General features: G+C 43.8%; 1 protein-coding gene across 1 annotated transcript; it reads right to left on the bottom strand.

Moving 5' to 3' along the window:
* Positions 1–208: 208 nt before the first annotated feature.
* NCR3LG1 (natural killer cell cytotoxicity receptor 3 ligand 1) lies at positions 209–12,876 on the bottom strand. The gene is made up of 5 exons (XM_029206804.1): positions 12,577–12,876; positions 10,980–11,327; positions 5,727–6,053; positions 3,184–3,289; positions 209–2,534 (listed from the first exon to the last, which is right to left on the bottom strand). Exons 1-5 carry the CDS (start codon positions 12,764–12,766, stop codon positions 2,513–2,515), a joined length of 993 nt encoding a protein of 330 aa, XP_029062637.1. The 5' UTR covers positions 12,767–12,876; the 3' UTR covers positions 209–2,512.
* Positions 12,877–13,887: the final 1,011 nt, after the last annotated feature.

Here is a 13,887-nt window from a genome sequence, read left to right as displayed (position 1 = left end):
AGCGTCATGTCTCTAGACCAAGAACAGGAAGGGAAAGCACAACTCAGGAAGGTCCCAGATTTGAGACTGATACAGACTCAGCTATGGTAAGTGACAGCCTAGATCATGTCCAAAACACCAAGGGAGCCAGAGGGACTGTTAACTGAGTCCAAGCTTGTACTGCTCGCCACATGCCAGGCCAATAAATCAAGAGACGAGTTGTTGGGGCAAAGAACAGCGACTTTATTCATAAAGCCAGCAGACGGAGAAGGTGGTGGGCTCGTGCCCCTAAGAACCATCTTGCCTGAGTTAGAAATTCAGGCTTCTTTTATACTAAAAGGGGAGGGGGTAAAGTCAAACATGTCCTGGTTCCTGTCAGCCTCCAGAGGGTATGTGTTAATTTCTTCCTTCCTGCAGTCATTCACAGGTGGGCCTGGTCAGGATGTTTCCTTTGAGCTAAACAAAGGTATTTTAGCTTAATACTCATTACGTGGGAGGCAGGGTTCCCAGGGACGGGCCATTATGTATAATTTAAGCTTATAGGCAACATCCCTTTAGTGATTAACTTGTAATAGAATACAAAGGTTCTTCCCTATTACAGGACCTCACCAACACTTTCTCCCACCCATGTGTATGATGAACCCTCCATCTTCTGTCTTCTTGCAAATGGACTGGGGTCCCTACCTTCCAGGCTACCTTTCCCACAGCCAGTCAGGTGGCAATGCAGACTAATGGGGCACATCTGCCACTCCTGTCTGTCCCCAACTCACACCAGGTGTTGTGACATGTGTCCTGGGCCTCAGTCCTGAGTTCAAGAGAGGAGGGAAGCCAAGCCACCCTCTTCCAGTAGTGAAACTGAATTGCTAGTCTGGGAAAACTAGCCCACTAGCCATACTGGAAACTTGCTCAGGCCTAATGCCTCTGGATTTGGCATCTCCAGCCAGTCACTGCATGGCCCACATGTGGCCCACTAAGGTGGACGTCCAGCCTTTCTGCTGGGGAGGACTCACCCAGCTTCTATAGAACCCATTCTCCTCAGGTAGCATCCTCCCAGCTCTGTCCTGCTCTTGAGTTCCTCTCCAACATCTTCTTTTAGGGAGAACTTTCCTAGGGAGCTTGCTACAGGGAGTAGCCCTGGCTCCCCACACATCTCTGGGCTCACCTTTGAGGTCTCCCCAGGTCCAGTGTCAGACACCCTATTGTACCAAGACATGCAGAAGACTTGGGGGAAGAAGACATGAATGCTGCTGACCCTAGACTGGGGCAGGCCTGAAGAACAACAGATCTGTTCCAACTTGAAAGGAATTGCGGAAAGGCCGAACAATGGGATTAAGGTCAGAACTGAGTTCCAGAGAGTGGGTTTGTTGCATTAGAATCTAGACTACTGGCATCCTCTGTGCCAGGACCACCTGACTGGGGCATTGTACATCTTCATCTACCTACACCCTACTCTATTTCCACTCTGGGCTGGCCCAACTCTGGAGTGATGTGAAAGACAGGCCACCTAGACTGGCCAACTTGGGTACAGGAGTGTGATCTTCTCTCTGTCCCCCATACTTAGGTCCTTCCAGGCACTGATGCCAATGAGTAAAGCAGTGATACACCACACAATTTATTACGCAGCCCTGCCTCTGTGTACTCTTCACTTGATCAACTCCAGTTTTTCCTATAATGCCATTATTATTGGGGAAGGGAAGATACTCCAGCGTAAACCAGACGGAAGCAAATAACTACAGTTCTGACTGAAACTTTGACATAGGTCTTCTACCTCTGAAGGGAGAGAGAAAGGACGATTGGCTAGCAAGAGCGTCATATGACAGTGCAACTCCAAGAAAATCTCAGCCACCCCAACAGGGAGCTCCAAAGATTCCTGCCTTGATCGGCCATTGGCTGGCCAGGACAGCATGGCATAAGCTCAAAAGCTACAGCAGATCCCTGAGATGCCATAGCTGGAACATGGTGGCTAAGTACACTCTTCATAGCAGGCTCTGTCTTGGAGGGGCTCTCAGCAGCACATCTCCACGGCAACCACACTTTTGGGTCAAAATTCAGCTTCCTGGGGAGCTGTATCAGTTAGCTTTTGCTATGTAACAAACCACCCTAAAACACAGTGGCTTTGAAAAAATAAGTATTTCTCAAAAAAAGAAAGAAAGAAAAAGCGTCTTCCCTGGCGCTCCAGTGGTTACGACTCCATGCTTCCACTGTAGGGGACATGGGTTCGAGCCCTGGCCGGGAATATTAAGATCCCACATGCCGTGACACAGCCCATCCACCAAAAAAAGAAAAAGAAAAAGAAAAAATAAGTATTTCTCATGCATTTGAGAGTTGGTTCTGTTGATGCTGATGATCTTAGCTAGATTTGCTTACATGTCCGGTGGCTGTCATCTGATCCAGACTGGCCTCCACTAGAGCAACTAGCTCCAGCTTCCAGGGTCTCTCATCCTCTGGCAGGCTCTGATTCCGGTGTCCCTCACCCTCCAGCAGGCTCTATGAATCAGTTGGTCAACTTTAGACAAACAGCCTTTTTTCTTGATTAATCGATTGTTCTGCTTTTCCTAAAGCATTTATAATGAGATATATTAGCTATTGCACAGATTCTGCCTTGGCAGGCTCATAAATAACTGGAGGCAATTTTATTACCTAGAACCATTTAACCAACACATTTACACTGGTCTTAACAACAGCCTGAGTTATTTTATTTGCTATGTGGGCCAGAGGGATAAACATGTTTGGAAACATGTTTTAGTTTGGAAACACCCTCGCTAGGGTTAGACGTTCTTGGTTAAACCAGTAAAATCTGGGTGGTAAGTTATCTCATTGAGCTATTAACAAAATATGAGCAACTGGGGGAAGGAATTCCCCTCTCTGAGCTGTGGATTCTATATGTGAGAACACTAGTGCAGCCCACATCACTCACAGGCCTGGTGTGAACCGTGAGGTCAGGTTTGATTTACAGTGAGACTTTATTATGAGAAGGCAGAGGGGCTTTACAATGCATCTCCTCAGAGTCCCAGGCCACCACACGGAGACCAAATGAGACAGTTCCTCCCCAACACATCAGAAAAAGCCACACACCATAAACACACTTAGAATATCCCAGCATCAACCCTGAGAACTCTCCAACACCATGCATTGGCCATGAATTCTGAATTCCCAGAGCCTACTCCAAAACATAAGTCTAAACTTTGCTTTGCAGCCTCTTACCTTTTCCAAAGAAAAAAACATAAAAATAAAATTAATACGATCAGTGCAGTAGAGATCAATCCAATATACAACCAAACAATCCACGAGTCAGTTTTCTTCTCAGATTCTGCAGAGAGAAAGAAGAGGAGAACATTAAGAGGAAACCTACTGGCAGGGGCCAAAGAAGACCACACGACTGCTTCTAGGATCTCTGTGGCTGTGTATCATCTTCCCTGTCAGAGATAGAACCACCAACCTTCTGCCACACGTCTTTGCATCCTCCATCCTATCACTTAACACCTTCACACATCAAACAGCCTGCTTAGCACTTGCTAGAAAAACACCACAATATCAAACACCACATACAATATACACATACCATGCACACGTTCAAAGCTTCCATACTACTACACTACCCTGTATCACTTGTATACTGCTATAGACTGAATGTCTATCTCCCCTCAAAATTCTTATGTTGAAATCCTAATGCCCAATACAATGGTATTAGGAGGTGGGGCTTTGGGGAGCTTTAGGTCATGAGGGTGGAGCCCTCGTGAGTCAGATTAGTGCCTTATAAAGGAGGCCTTCGAGAGATCCCTCACCCCTTCCACCATGTGAGGACACCATGAGAAGTCTGAAACCTGGAAAAGGGCTCTCAGCCATAGTGGCATACTAATCTCAGAATTCCAGCCTCCAGAACCGTGAAAAATAAAGTTCTGTTGTTTGTAAGTGACCCAGTCTGTGGCAATTTGTTGTATTGGGTTGGCCAAAACGTGCCTTCGATTTTTAAGTAAAAATAAAAGACACATTCTTCATTTTCACCAAGAACTTATTGAACAATGTATTCACCCTTTTGTTCCACTATCTTCTGTTTTTCAGGCAACTTCATAATTCCCTCTTCCCAAAACTTTTAATCTTTTTGAGCAAAGAACTGTTGCAGGTGCCTTTTATAGTCTTCCAGGGAATTGAATTTTTTTCCATTAAGAGAATTTTGTAAAGACCTAAATAAATGGAAATCCAAAGGTGCAATGTCTGGTGAATACAGCAGATGAATCAGAACTTCCCGGCCAAGCTGTAACAGTTTTTGCCTGGTCATCAAAGAAACATGTGGTGTTACATTATCCTGATGGAAGATTATGTGTTTTCTGTTGACTAATCCTGGATGCTTTTCGTCAAGTACTGCTTTCAGTTGGTCTAATTGGGAGCAGTACTTGTTGGAATTAATCGTTTGGTTTTCCGGAAGGAGCTCATAATAGAGGACTCCCTTCCAATCCCACCATATACACATCACCTTCTTTGGATGAAGACTGGCATTTTGTGTGGCTGGTGGTGGTTCAATTCGCTTGCCTACGATCTCTTCCGTTTCATGTTATTGTACAGTATCCAGTTTTCATCGCCCGTCACGATTTGTTTTAAAAACAGAACATTTTCGTTATGTTTAAGTAGAGAATCGCATGCAGAAATATGGTCAAGAAGGTTTTTTTTGCTTAACTTATGTGCAACCCAAACATCAAAGAGATGAACATAACCAAGCTGGTGCAAATGATTTTCAACGCTTGGTTTGGATATTTTGAGCATGTTGGCTATCTCCTGCGTGGTATAATGTTGATTGTTCTCAATTAATATCTTGATTTGATCGCTATCAACTTCAACTGGTCTACCTGACCGTGGAGCATCATCCAGCAAGAAATCTCCAGCACAAAACTTCGCAAACCACTTTCGACACATTTGATCAGTCACAGCAACCTTCTCCATACACTGCACAAGTCTTTTTTGTATTTCGGTTGTGTTTTTACTTTTCTTGAAATAATAAAGCATAATATGCCAAAAATGTTGCTTTTTTTCCTTCCATCTTCAATATTAAAATGGCTACACAAAAATTCACCAATTTTGATGTCTTTTTTTAAATGCACACTGATATGACAGCTGTCACGTACAATCTAACAAAATTGTTTTGAATGAAGTTAAAGACAACTAAGTGCTAATAGAGCCATCTTATGGAAAAAAACGAATGAACCTTTTGGCCAACCCAATAGCAGCCCATACAGACTAAGACATATACATATCACCCAGACAAATCCCTTATACCATACACACAAAGCATATTTCAATTTCATATTCCCCATGCCCCACACATATCCTAAACACATCCCTGCACACACCACCCACCCACACAATCCCTAGTCCTTACTTCCAGGAACAATTTCTCTCTCCCTTCAGGGCCATCCCAAGCCCCACCTGGCACACCCTGACCACATTTCCCAGGGCCACTAGTTAGCCTCTGCCTTCCTTACCTCCCTCACCTCTAGGCAGATGCATTGGACCAGCAGGGCCAGAGCCATGACCCTGGAAGCCAGGTCATCACCACTCTCTACCTATTAGACCATCTGTCCCAGCTTAAGGACCTAATCTGGACTGCTGACTCTGGGGCTGAGCTAAACCAGACCAAGCTTTCTCTCCTTCCCTATTGGCCCCCATATTCCCCTAGACTGTGTGGGAACCAAAGTTGATATTATATTCCCCTCAAGATGAAGAGATGGGGAAATGTCTAGGGGGCTGCTTACCTATCAGAATCGGGGTGAAGTTGAAACTCTGGCACATGAGTGAGGATACATGCCATACCACACACTGGTAGATGGTCACATTGTCTTCCAGAGAGGGCTTCAGCCTCAAGTAGCTAGTGATATTAAATGTACCATCCTTATTCTTCATGGTGGGGCCAGTGATAACGTCCTCAGAAATCTCCTGGAACTGGGGATCCTTCTGGGTCCACCTTTTCCACGTTATGTTAATATCCTCTGGGTAGAATCCACTTGACTTACACAAAATATGTTTGTCTTCATTATCTTTCACCACAGCTCGCTCCAGAAACAAGCTACTGACTGGGTGAGCTGCCAGGGGAGAGAAATCATGCCTTGAGGGTAGGTAGGGACTTGCTTATTATCAGCCCAATGTCAGACCCATGGCAAGCCTTCAGGAAAGGTGAGTAAACTGAATGGTATTCTGCCTAGGCTAAATGTTCTGGGTATGCTGGTCCCAGTGCTGGCAGGGTGCCGATATGCTGTGACCCCGAAACTCACAGCAATTTTATAAAGCAGAGTTTCTTAAGCCCCTCTGTGTCATAGACACGGTTGAGAATCTGAGGAAAGCCTTGGAACAGTGTTGTGGCAGAGACTGCTAATTGCTGCGAATCTCTATTCTTCAAAGACACCTCCAAGTTAAAGCTACTTCTCCCACCTTTCTCTGCAGCTGGGTGTAGGCATATGAACTAAGGGTCTGGAAGTTTGCATGTATTCAGAAGTAGTGAGAGCAATTTCTAAGAAGTCTCCTGAAATAACAAGGGTATCTTAAAGAAAAGAACAGTGTCTCTCCCCCTCCACTTCTTCCTTCCTGCAGAATGGCTGCAATACCATGTCATGGCTGGAGATGGAGAAGACATTTCCAAGCACAAGGTGGAAATGCAGGTTGAGGATGGCAAAGTGATGACATAAAAGGATCCTGGGTCCTAGATGATCACAGAACTGCCATACATGCCCTGGGTTGGCCACAGTTTTGTGAAAGGAAAATAAACTACCTTCTTAAAAGCACTATTGACTTCTCGCTTCCCTCTGACATGTAAAGACCTAAAGTCATCACTTCTATCCTCATAACAGGAAAAAAATCTGAGCTGAACAAACTGTAAATCCACAGCTTTTCTTAGATCCATCAGAGAATTGAGGTGACAGGGCAAACCACCACCCTGAAAAAAGACAGGCAGATTGAGAGAATCACAGCCGAGATCATAAAACCTTAAGCAGAAGGTACTGGAGTAATAAACTGGTCGACACACTTAAGCAGAAACTCTGACAAACTGCTAAAGGATAAGTGTGGACTAGATTGAGAATAAAAAAACTCCTAAAGGCCCAGTCTTAGGGGGGGGGTCACAACACTTTCATGAGTTTTACCTCCCAGAATCCCACCACGCTCTCACTGTGAAGATCCAAGAAAAATTCCCTCCTATTGTGAGCAATGGGGAGAGGAAAAGTAACTATTTAAAAATATACCCAGTGCATTCTCCATAATAAAGGATGCTCTCAAGGGAAAAGACTTTGCCAGAGTCTTGCTTGACCTGGGATAGTGATGATTAGCCAACTCCAGCCCCCTCTAGCCTTCCCGCCTCACCTAGAAACACTTCTGAAGGTGAGACAGCCTAGGGGCTCAGGCAACTCAAAAGAATGAGATTTAACCATAAGAGTATAGACTGCTTCTCCTCCACAACACCTTACCACTACATCAACAGAGTTCCAGAATGGTAACAGATTACAACTGAGAGAGATGTTAAACACAGGCTCTGTTTAAGGTGTTCATAGGGAAATTCAAACAAAACAAGGAAGGGGGAAAACTCTGGCACCTACAGGTACAGCATTAACACTAAACACAGCCTAACGCCTAGCCAAAGCAACATAGACTCTCACACCAAAAGCCTATTCACCTCAGTTCTTACTACCTGATACATAATATCTGGTTTTCAACAAAAAATTACAAGGCATGCTGAAAAGTATGAAAAGACAAAGCAAGCCTCAGAACAAGACTTTCGTATGACACAGATTTTAGAATTATCAGATAGAGAATTCTAAATAATGATTAAAATGTTAAGAGCACTAATGGAAAAAGCAGACAATATGCAAGAACAAATGGATAATGTAAATAGACAGATGGAAACTTTAAGAAAGAATCAAAAGGAAATGCTAGAAATCAAAAACATTATAAAAGAAATGAAGAATGCCTCTGATGGGCTCATCAGTAAACTTCACAGTGCCAAGGAAAGAATTAGCTAGCTTAAACATGTCAATGGAAACTTCCCAAACTGAAATGCAAAGAGAAAAAAGAATGGGGAAAAAAACCAGAAGGGAACAGAATATCCAAGAACTGTGAGATGACAGCAAAAGGTAACATATGTAATAGGAATACCAGAAGAAGAAAAGAGAAAGGAGCAGAAGAAACATTTTGAAAAATAATGGCTGAGAATTTTCCAAAATTAATGACAGACACCAAAGCACAGATCCAGGAAGCTCAGACAACACCGAGCAGAAAAATAGCAAAAAAAGAAAAAAAAAAATTTATACCTAGGTATACCATATTCAAAATGCAAAAAAACAAAGAGAAAATCTTGAAAGAAGCCAGAGGAAAAAAATAACTTACCTATAGAGGAACAAGGATAAGGATGACATGGGACTTCTTAAATGCAAGAAAGAAGAGAGTGGAGTGAAATATTTAAAGTATTCGAAGAAAGAAAGCCCCACCAATCTAGACTCCTATATCCAGAAGAATTACCCTTCAAAAATGAAGTATACTTTCTCAGACAGACAAAAACTGAGGAAATCTGTCACCAGTAGACCTGCTTTGCTACATGTTAAAAGAAGTTCTTCAGAGAGACGGAGAATGATATAGGTCAGAAACTAGAATCTACAAAAAGAAAGGAAGAGTGTCAGAGAAGGAATAAATGAAGGCAAAATAAAACATTTATTTTTCTTATGCTTAACTGATCTAACAGATCATTGTGTTCATTCAAAATAATAATAGCAACAATGTACTGCGTGGTTACAGCATATGAAAAAGTTAAATGAATGACAGTAATGTTATAAGAGATGGGAGAGAAGAACTGGAAATACTCTGTTGTTAACGACCTGTACTACCCATGGAGCAATACAGTGTTATTTGAAAGCAGACTTAAATTAGTTGTAAATGTACACTGCAAACTCTAGGACAACCATTAAAATAAATTTTAAATAAGTATAATTGATATACAGAGAAAAGAGAGAAAATGGTATCATATAAAATATTCAATTAAAACCAGAGAAGGGGGAGCTTCCCTGGTGGCGCAGTGGTTGAGAGTCTGCCTGCCGATGCAGGGGACACGGGTTCGTGCCCCGGTCCAGGAAGATCCCACATGCCGCGGAGCAGCTAGGCCCGTGAGCCATGGCCGCTGAGCCTGCGCGTCCAGAGCCTGTGCTCTGCAACGGGAGAGGCCACAACAGTAAGAGGCCCGCGTACCGCAAAAAAACAAAAAAAAACCAAAAAAAAAACCAGAGAAGGCATAAAAAGAGGCGGAAAATTAAATTTAAAAAATTTAAAAAACAAAGGGCACCAAATAGAAAACAGATACAAACACAATACATATCAGTCCAACTATATACGCAATCACTTTAAATGAATGGTCTAACTCCATCAACTAAAAGACAGAGACTGTCATAGTGGATAAAAAAAAGACTCAAACATGTGCTTTCTACAAGAAACCCACTTTAAATATGAGGACCCAAATAGATTAAAAGTAAAAGGATTGAGAAAGATATACCATACTAATACTAACCCAAAGAGAACTAACCCAAAGAGAACTAAATACTAACCCAAAGAGAACATTATTAATGAATAATCAATTCATCAATTATAACAAATATACCATAAATACAAGATGATACTAATGGGGCAAGTGGGGTGTGGAGGCAAGAGTAATATGGGAACTCGGTACTAACTTTCCAATTTCTCTGTAAATCTAAAACTCTTCTGAAAAATAAAGTGTATCTAATTTTTGGGAAAAAAAAACCTTTTATTTTAGGCTTTCTGTCAGTTGCAGAGGAAATGAATTCTAACATACATCCCCATTACCAAAATTAATATGTACAAAACATTCAAAGTCTTAAGTACAATTATGGAGGGCTCACAGACACTGCCCCTCAGTTACAGGCTGAATTGTATGCCCCCCCAAATTCATATGTTGAAGTCCTAATCCCTAGTCCTAGTCCCTCAGACTATGACTATATTTGAAGGTAGGGTTTTTATTGAGGTTGGTAAGTTAAATGAGATCATTAGGTTGAATCCTAATCTAATATGACTGATGTCTTTGTAAGAAGAGGAGATTAGGATACACAAATACAGAGGGAAGAGGGGGTGAAGACACAGGGAGAAGACAAGCACCTACAAGCCAAGGAGAGAGGCCTCTGAAGAAACCAACCCTGCTGTCACCTTGATCTCAGACTTCTAGACTCCAGAATTGTGAGAAAATAAATTTCTGTTGTTTAAGCCACCCAGTCAGTGGTGTTTTGTTATGGCAGCCCCAAGCTCATCCACAGAGTATCTGACCTATTTATAATAGAAGAAAGTGGAGCTCAAAAACGTGTTTAGGGAAAAGTGTTGTTATAAATCTTGACTGAGCACCTACCTCACAACAGCACTGGCAGAGCATTTTCATACATGATCTTGTGCAATCCTCAGAACACTATGAGGCAGGTATGACTTATTGCCTCATTTTGCACATGGAAAATTCATTTGCACATGGGAAAATTCACGTGTAAAGATGTTAAATGGCTGACCCAATCACTCAGTTTGGAAGCAACAAAGTTAGATAGAATAGGATTCAGATCCATGGAACCAGAGTGCAATCTCTCTCCTTCCCCAGCTACCTTTCAGAGGTACCTCTTCAGTGAAGACTAACTGTCCACACACCAAGGAAATTATATAATTACTTTGACTATCTTTTACTGCGAACTTAAAATGGGCCAAACGCTATTCTAAGCATCCTCCTTGCATTTTTCATAGCCTCTTCCCTACAATCAATCCTCTTAGAAAAGTACTATTACATTTGTTTAGAGGGAAGGGCATTGAGATTCAGCGTGATTAATAACTTGTCCAAAGTTGTCTAGAAGTCCATGGAAGCCCAGGACTCAAACCCACATCTATGTGACTCCTAGGCCCATGCTCTGCTCCACTTGGCCCATCTACATCTCCACCCCAAGCCCCATCACCATGGGAATCACAGGGCACTGCCCTCAGGCACTCACCTACAACCTCCAGCCAGACTCTCCCCTGTGCCTTCTGAGGAGTGACCACCAACTCACATCGGTACTCTCCTGCTTCCCACAGTTGGACCCCAGGCAGCTGCAGTGAGGCATCCCCCCTCTTCAGCCTCCATGGAGACACGTTGGCTCCAGGTCGGAATGCCACTTTGTGGTCTCCAAAAAATTCAAACAGTTTGATCTCTATTTCAGACAACTGAGCCTTCCGAAACCAGGTGATACCCATACTGTTGATGTCCAGGTGTGGGAAACCAGGGATCTTGCAAAAGATAGTCGCATTTTCATTCAGGAAAACCATCTGAGTCCTCCCTGCCATCTCCACTTCCAGAAAACCTGGGGCAATGTGAGAACTGTGTTATGGAAGACCCTTGGAAGAAACATAGACCTGGGGCTCTAAAACACTGCCATATAATTGGAAACAACTTCCCTTTTTGTGGGGACGGGGGGAGGGGTCTTCAGATACAAAGGCCCTTAGTTTATGGCCCCTCATTAATCCACATAAACTCCTTCAACTTTGTTCTTTTTTTTTTTTTTTCCCCAAGATTGTTTTGGCTATGCTGGGTGCCTTGCAATTTCAGAGGAATTTGAGAAACAGTTTGTCAGTTTCTACAAAGAAGTCAGCTAAGTTTCTAATAGGAATTGAACTGAATCTGTAGATCAATTTGGCAAGTATTGCCATCTTAGCAATGTTGCTTCTAATCCACAAATGTGTTTGGGGGATGTGTTATGGACTGTTTGTGTCGCCACCAAATTCATATGTTGTGGCCTAATCCCCAGTGTGATGGTATTTGGAGGAGGGGCCTTTGGGAGATAATTAGGTCATGAGGGTGAGCCCTCATGAATCAGATTAGTGCTCTTATAAGAGACATGAGAGGGAGTTTCCTGGCAGTCCAGTGGTTTAGACTCTGTGCTTCCACTGCAGGGGACATGGGTTTGGTCCCTGATCGGGGAATTAAGATCCCACATGCCACGCAGCCAAAAAATAAATAAATAAAAATAAAAAATAAGAGACATGAGAAATATGAGACATCTCTCCAAACCTGAGGATATAGTAAGAAAGTGTTCACCTACAAGCCGGGAAGGGGTCCCTCACCAGGAACCAAATCAGTCAGCACCTTGATCATGGACTTCCCAGCTTCCAGAACTGTGGGAAATAAACTTGTTGTTGCTGTTGTTTTGGCAGCATGCATGCGGGATCTTAGTTCCCCAACCAGGGATCGAACCCGTGTCCCCTGCAGTGGAAGCGTGGAGTCTCAACCACTGGACCACCAGGGAAGTCCCAGAGTAAATTTCTTATTTCACGCCTCTCCGTTCCAGCAACTGGCATGATACAAGAGAGGCAGAGGTTTACAGAACATCAGAGCGTGTGCTCACAGACTCCTACAAGTGCCGACTCTGCACATAGTAGGCGTCAGTATACAACTGTTGAATCAGTAAATGAATCCGCATTTCACAATACAGAGTTCAGGGTTGGTTGGGGCTTTTTAAGATATTTAGCCCCAGCCGGACTCGGACCTCACTGCGTAGCGAAAGCCACCCCTCCTCCCTCCCTGCCTCCTTCCTTCTCTCCCTCCTGCCCTACCTGCGGTGAGCAGCGTGAGCCCCAGGACCAGCACCAGAACCGGGAACACAGCACGGAACCCCACCACGTTGGGCCGCCCGCCCTCTGCGCCATGGCTACAGCCTCCCGGAACTTGCACCCTCAAACTTCCTCTTAGTAGCTTTCTTCTTCTTAGGAGTGGGCAGGTCCTAAGGAGTGGGTGACGGAACATCTCTTGCGCGGTGACTGGAACTTTACGCAGAATTAGTTAATGGCGCATTTGCACCTTCTGCAACTCTGCGAGAAGTCGTTTTGGTTGCTCCGTTCACAGAGAAGGAAAGTTACCGCCAGCGCCTTGCTCAGTCACACCTCCACCGGCTGCGCGCGCGCGCCGGGAGTGGGAGCGGCGAGCAGTGGGCCGGAAGTCCTCACATCCGAGCGCGCCGGCCGGCAGGGGCACAGGGTTAGCGTCAGCCTCTACGTTCGCTTTGTAATCTGAGGCCAGGATCCGATCGCCTGGGCGCTGCTCTAAGGAAGATCCACTATGCAGGAGCGCATTGGGGGCAATTGTTCTTACCATCAGCATGATAAACTAACATTGCTTTTTTTTTTTTTTTTTTACGGTTCTGAAAAGTCATTCTTTATTTTGATACTGAGAAATGGATTATTTCCTAACATATCAGTAAACAGAGGCTGTCACAGTCACCGGGGATTGTAGCCACCACCAGAAGGTAAGCTGGTGAGCCCTGAGGCAACTCAGGAAGGAAAGAATACCTGCCATCTAGCAGCAGACCGCAGCCACTCCCTACAAAAACACAGGACACTGGCCCCAGATAGTTGAGGTACATATCAAAGGAATGATTTCAGTGAGCCCAGACTCTTGCATCTTCCCATATGTAGAAATGGGCTTAATTCCTTAACTTGGGGTATCTGGTTTTCTTTAATTACAATAATCTTTTGATGTTCCCGACTACCTGCCCTTTGTTGCAAAACCCGCCCCCTCACCTCCTTGGAGCAGTTTTCTCAGAGTTACTTGAGATGCTGCCTCCTGGGCTTGAAGTCCTAAAAGTTCCCGCCGAATAAAACATAACTCAGAGAGTGGCACTGACTTACATATACTACCAAATGTAAAATAGATAGCTAGTAGGAAGCAGCCGCATAGCACAGGGAGATCAGCTGGGTGCTCTGTGACCACCTAGAGGGGTGGGATAGGGAGGGTGGGAGGGAGACGCAAGAGCGAGGAGATATGGGGATATATGTATATCTGATTCACTTTGTGATACAGAAGAAACTAACACACCATTGTAAAGCAATTATACTCCAATAAAGATGTTAAAAATAACCCATAACTTT

Source organism: Monodon monoceros, unplaced genomic scaffold (genome assembly GCF_005190385.1).
Source record: "Monodon monoceros isolate NGI ecotype Baffin Bay Population unplaced genomic scaffold, NGI_Narwhal_1 Super_Scaffold_7, whole genome shotgun sequence".
NCBI classification, from domain to species: Eukaryota; Metazoa; Chordata; class Mammalia; order Artiodactyla; family Monodontidae; genus Monodon; species Monodon monoceros.
This window is presented reverse-complemented; position numbering and strand designations above follow the sequence as displayed.

Coding starts and splice junctions, on each gene's coding strand:
- NCR3LG1 (XM_029206804.1), bottom strand. CDS start 12,766: ATGTTCCGTCACCCACTCCTTAGGACCTGCCCACTCCTAAGAAGAAGA. Junction 11,328..12,576: donor GCTCACGCTGCTCACCGCAG/GTAGGGCAGGAG, acceptor ACATTGCCCCAG/GTTTTCTGGAAGTGGAGATG. Junction 6,054..10,979: donor AGTCTGGCTGGAGGTTGTAG/GTGAGTGCCTGA, acceptor CTCCCCTGGCAG/CTCACCCAGTCAGTAGCTTG.